The sequence below is a fragment of the Nerophis lumbriciformis genome, linkage group LG10 (assembly GCF_033978685.3).
Source record: "Nerophis lumbriciformis linkage group LG10, RoL_Nlum_v2.1, whole genome shotgun sequence".
Classification (NCBI taxonomy): Eukaryota; Metazoa; Chordata; class Actinopteri; order Syngnathiformes; family Syngnathidae; genus Nerophis; species Nerophis lumbriciformis.
Window position 1 is genome coordinate 22,182,327 of NC_084557.2, and position 6,000 is coordinate 22,188,326.

Here is a 6,000-nt window from a genome sequence, read left to right on the forward strand (position 1 = left end):
AATAACACTAACCTAAGTATCATTAACAGTCTGGAATAGATTTATGCTGTTTTTAAGTTGAAATGGAGTGGTAATTGTGACCACAATAATTCATCAAGTTAAGCTCATGACACAGGAAGTTTATAATTTGCTTCTGCCTTGGAGACGCTGTATATGTAAATACTATACAACTATAATTATTTGATTATTGTTTATATTGACAAATGTGGTGTTTAGACTGCAATATTGTTCAATTAAGGACACTTACTACGTACAGTATGCCTAGCTTCTGTGCTTAGCTGTTGTGCAGCTTCTAGCTTCTGGTAGCTTAGCCTCATAGCCTTTTAGACCGCATTTTGTGAATGACTTGGCTAGAATATAGGAATAGACCAACCTTGCTTATTGGAGGACATTTAGCTGTTAACTAGCTGTTGAGATTAGCACAAATAAAGCCCCTGCAGGACTTTTTGTATTGGAGTTTATTGAAAACGTTACACGCAAATCAATAATCACAAGCTTAAACTTTTGCTGATACCGGACTGATATCTGCTATCAATATCAAATCTAGACACCCCTAGTGAAGTTTAAAGAAATCAGTATAAATTAGAGCTGAAACGATTCCTCGAGTAATATGAGTAATTCGATTACAAAATATATTCAAGGAATTTTTGCCGTTAATTTTTTTTTACGGCATTTTGCCTCGTTTAATAAATAGCAGTCAAAGCTCGCATTTCGCACGGACTGTTTAGGTGTTTACGTCACAGATCATAGATAATGCACTGCACAACACCGCTCTTTTAAAGACGCTTGAGTTTAGAAAACGTTTTCGCCGACATAACTCACAATGGCAGACGCCGCAGAAAGCAGTGAACAAGAGTCATAGCAAAACGAGGCATATAAGAAGCGCCAAAAGTTGTCTTAAAGGTGTGGGAACACTTCACACTAAAATCAAAGGAAAACGCATTAGTATGCAAACATTGCAAAGTGGAGCTCGCATAGCACAATAGCACAAGTTCGATGCTGTAGCACCTCTCGAGAAAGCATCCGATTGAGGGTCGTCCAGAGGCGAGGTAAGTCAACTATTATCAAATGTAAATGCAAAAGTTGTGTTAGTAAAATAAATGTTATTCATTATGATAACCAGGATGTGTTCTCGCACTCCCGCGAGGTCATCAAATGCCACCAAAAGGTGTTGAAAACTAACAATGCTATCTGAGCTGACGTGTTCAATTAGCCTTTCATTAGAAAGAAGTTGTGCAAAGTTATTCGGGTTATTCAAGTCATGCAACCACATGCTACTTGGATAGCTTGCGCTTGCACCCACTATAGTCTCTGTAGAATGTAAGAGTTCCAAGTCCTTGTTCACAGTGGTAGCACTTGTGTGACAAGTTCCTGTCAGCAATATTGGTTCTGAATATGAAGTTGCACATTTCAAATGCAGTATTAAAGGCACTACCTGATCCACTTTTTATGTTTGTTTGATATAATGAAAACTGTTCCTAGTTTTTTTTTAATAATAATATATTTTTATTTTAACTTTCTCAGCGAATATTAATTTTGAACTAATTTATATACCGTATTTTCCGCACCATAAGGCGCCCTGGGTTAAAAGCCGCGCCTTCAATGAACGGCATATTTCAAAACTTTGTCCACCTATAAGCCGCCCGGTGTTGTAAGCCGCATCTAACTGCGCTAAAGGAATGTCAAAAAAAACAGTCAGATAGGTCAGTCAAACTTTAATAATATATTAAAAACCAGCGTTCTAACAACTCTGTTCACTCCCAAAATGTACGCAAATGTGCAATCACAAACATAGTAAAATTCAAAATAGTGCAGAGCAATAGCAACATAATGTTGCTCGAACGTTAATGTCACAACACACAAAATAAACATAACGCTCACTTTCTGAAGTTATTCTTCATTCATAAATCCCTCGAATTATTCTCCTTCGTTGTCCGAATTGAAAAGTTGGGCGAATGTGGGATCCAAAATGTCGTCTGGCGCTGTCTCCCTGCCTCCCTGTCTTGGTGAACGTCACGTGTGTTCGCCTTCTGTCATCCACTGTTCCCACGCAGTTAGCAGTCTAGCTTCGAATGCCCTGTTGACACCAATATCTAGCGGCTGGAGGTCTTTTGTCAATCCACCCGGAATGACGGCGAGTATTGAATTAAGCGCGTAAGCGTGTCTCTTAATGTGATGTTATGAGCTAGCAAATATAACAACTACACTACCCAGCATGCAACGATAGTTACGAGCATGCGCGGTAGCCCTGAGAAGCGTTGTATGCTGGGAGTTAGAATGTGGTTATGAGCACGCTGTGAGTAAACGTTGAGAACTCAGTTAACACGCCTCGTCTGCATTATTTATAATTAGACAGACAACACACTTAATAGGAGCCATTTTGGGGTCTTTACATAAACACACAAATGGAAATGAAACGTCACATATCCCAGCATGCACCGCGCGCTTCTTCTACGGGGAAAAAAGATGGCGGCTGTTTACCGAAGTTGCGAGACCGAAACTTTATGAAAATGAATCTTAATATTTATCCATATATAAAGCGCACCGGATTATAAGGCGCACTGTCAGCTTTTGAGAAAATTTGTGGTTTTTAGGTGCGCCTTATAGTGCGGAAAATACGGTATATTTGTTTTCATCTCAAACATGTTATGATGGCAAAATGAACATTGATTACTATTTTGCATGCAATGAATGCAGTGAACTGCATTACATTCTTAAAATGTAAAACTGCTGTCATTAAGTGGTTTGTCTTTTTCTATTGTTTATGTATTGTTGGCGGGTTGAAAACAGCTCAGCGAATTTGCGCGGAGAAACCAACTTTTAAACGGCACCGTATAATAATCATCAAAAACGCACGAGAGACAAGAACTTCATTTATGCGGTCACACCACACAGCACATAGGGCTGTGAGCACACCTGTTTTTATTAGCACACACAAATTAGCACAATCAACAACAGACACATTTTAGCTGTGCGTGTCAGCCTTCAATAATGAAAACAGGCATTTAGGGGAAAAAAGACAATTAGCCCAAACGCAATAATTGAGGGCACATCTTAACATGTATAATTAAATTAATTCGGCAAAAATATGATTTATTTGATTATTCAATTAATCGATCGAGATATTCGATAGAATACTCGATTACTAAATATTCGATAGCTGCAGCTCTAGTAAATGATAAATGATGAATGGGTTGTACTTGTATAGCGCTTTTCTACCTTCAAGGTACTCAAAGCGCTTTGACACTACTTCCACATTTACCCATTCACACACACATTCACACACTGATGGAGGGAGCTGCCATGCAAGGCGCTAACCAGCACCCATCAGGAGCAAGGGTGAAGTGTCTTGCTCAGGACACAACGGACATGACGAGGTTGGTACTAGGTGGGGATTGAACCAGGGACCCTCGAGTCGCGCACGGCCTTTCTTCCACTGCGCCACGCCGTCCCTAAATAAATATGTGTTACATTTGGCAGGTCAAACCAAACGGCTTCCAAATTTGGTCTCTTGGCCCCACCTTTGGCACTCCAAAACATTATGCTAAAGCAGGGGTAGGGAACCTATGGCTCTAGAGCCAGATGTGGCTCTTTTGATGTCTGCATCTGGCTCTCAGATAAATCTTAGCTGACATTGCTTAACATGATAAGTAATTAATCATTCCGCTGTTAATCACAGTGTTAAAAATAACGTTCAAATGATAAAACATTCTCATGCATTTTAATCCATCCACCCGCTTTCTATCGCACCTGTTCAAGAAGTCGCATTAATGGTAAGAAGTATTATATTTATTATTGGTTAGCTTTAGAATAACAATGTTATTAAAAAGAATAACAGACTTATTATACCATAAAAATGTTGGTCTTACTTAAAAATGTTTAATTGTTTAGTTGCATTCAGTGTTAAAAAATATTATATGGCTCTCACGGAAATACATTTTTAAATATTTGGCTTTCATGGCTCTCTCAGCCAAAAAGGTTCCCGACCTCTGTGCTAAAGTAATGTCCTTGCTCTGCATAATTTGTTATAATGTCACTGTGTTTAATCCTTGACTCTCACAGGATATATTGAATTGCAAGCAGGAGTACATGAATATTAACACCCCTATTGCTACTACGGAATAGTATTTATAAACATACCAATAGATGTCTCACTATCATTTAAACAGGTTAATAGAATTAAATTGTATTCAGAACAAATCTGGGATCCATCAATTTTCTACCGCTTGCGCCTTTCGGGGTCGCGGGGGGTGCATTCGGGCAGTAGGTGGGGTACACCCTGGACGAGTCGCCACCTCATCGCAGGGCCAACACACGATAGACAGACAACATTCACACTCACACACAATTTAGTGTTGCCAATCAACCTATCCCCAGTCCCCTACCCCCAACCTATGTCTTTGGAAGTGGGAGGAAGAAAGAACATGCAAAATCCACACAGAAAGATCTCGAACCTAAGCCCTTCGTATTGGGAGGCACACATACTAACTCCTGTACCACCGTGCTGCCCCCAAAATAGTCATTATTGCAAATTAAGTAATCCATCCATCCATCCATTTTCTACCGCTTATTCCCTTCGGGGTCGCGGGGGGCGCTGGAGCCTATCTCAGCTACAATCGGGCGGAAGGCGGGGTACACCCTGGACAAGTCGCCACCTTATCGCAGGGCCAACACAGATAGACAGACAACATTCACACACTAGGGACCATTTAGTGTTGCCAATCAACCTATCCCCAGGTGCATGTCTTTGGAGGTGGGAGAAAGCCGGAGTACCCGGAGGGAACCCACGCAGTCACGGGGAGAACATGCAAACTCCACACAGAAAGATCCCGACCCCGGGATTGAACCCCAGACTACTCAGGACCTTCGTATTGTGAGGCAGATGCACTAACCCCTCTTCCACCGTGCTGCCCAAATTAAGTAATCGAAAACAAAAAATACTATTGGCTCTCATTCAAACCCTTGTGGGGTTTGTTGTTTTTTTTACCCCAGACAACATCCACACTCACACACTAGGGCCAATTGTTAGTGTTGCCAATCAACCTATCCCCAGGTGCATGTTTTTGGAGGTGGGAGGAAGCCGTCACAGTCACGGGGAGAACATGCAAACTCCACACAGAAAGACCCCGACCCCGGGGATCGAACCCAGGATCCCGTATTGTGAGGCACATGCACTAACCCCTGTATCACTGTGCTTACCTCAAATCTGGGATGATATACCTATAACAGGCTGTCAATTTGCAAGACGGGGATTAAAATAAATTACGTTTGGGATTCTTTAATTTATGTGCTTTATTGTCCAATCAACGCATGAAGGATAACATTTTTTTATAAACTTAGCCAACAGTACACCGCTGCTGATATTGTTTTTAGCATATAGGGCTAACACTAGAGACAAGTCTTGTCGCACTCAGTTCTGGCCTTAGGACATTGTTAGCGAATTAATGTGACTAAAGGGAGTACACAAACATGAAATTAAAACGATAAACGTTCAAGTTTACGTGAAATCAGAAATGAACATTAAGTGGTCTAAAGGTTAGCAGATACTGCTAGCTTAGTTGGCAACTAACTGAGACGGACGCGAAACTAAAACGTATATTCAAGTCTGTTAACAGCTCAAATGGCGTAGAGGACGATAACTTACAATGTTCTTGTTACTGGCATCTCTGTTGCGGTGTGTTGTATCAAACAGGCTGACAACACGCTGCTTGTGTATTCCTTTCAAGGTTGTTTTGGGACATGTGCGAGTATGGACTTCCGGGGACAAACCCACTGCGCATGTGTGCTTTTTTTTCCTGCCCATGCGCATTTACGAAAACATTACCTCCTCGGCAAAGAAGGAAATGTTTTGTTTTTGAATTAGTGCAGGTTTTACAGTTACCGTGTTTATTTATTTATGGCTACACTACGGGGGCTGGAAAGTGCAAAAGTTTGTTTCGAGCTTGATCAATTTGTTTTGTGAAATAATTGAGTTGATGCAAATTTGTTCTGGTAAATAAC

General features: G+C 40.9%; 1 protein-coding gene across 1 annotated transcript in view; it reads right to left on the reverse strand.

The window, feature by feature from the left end:
• The window catches only part of mrpl23 (mitochondrial ribosomal protein L23), an 89,706-nt gene extending 83,925 nt beyond the window's left edge, over positions 1-5,781 (reverse strand). Inside the window, exon 1 of the mRNA XM_061970014.1 lies at positions 5,645-5,781. Within this exon, the coding sequence (XP_061825998.1) occupies positions 5,645-5,664 (20 nt within the window). The 5' untranslated portion in view covers positions 5,665-5,781. The remainder of the gene's footprint in view (positions 1-5,644) is intronic.
• Between the last annotated feature and the right edge of the window lie 219 nt (positions 5,782-6,000).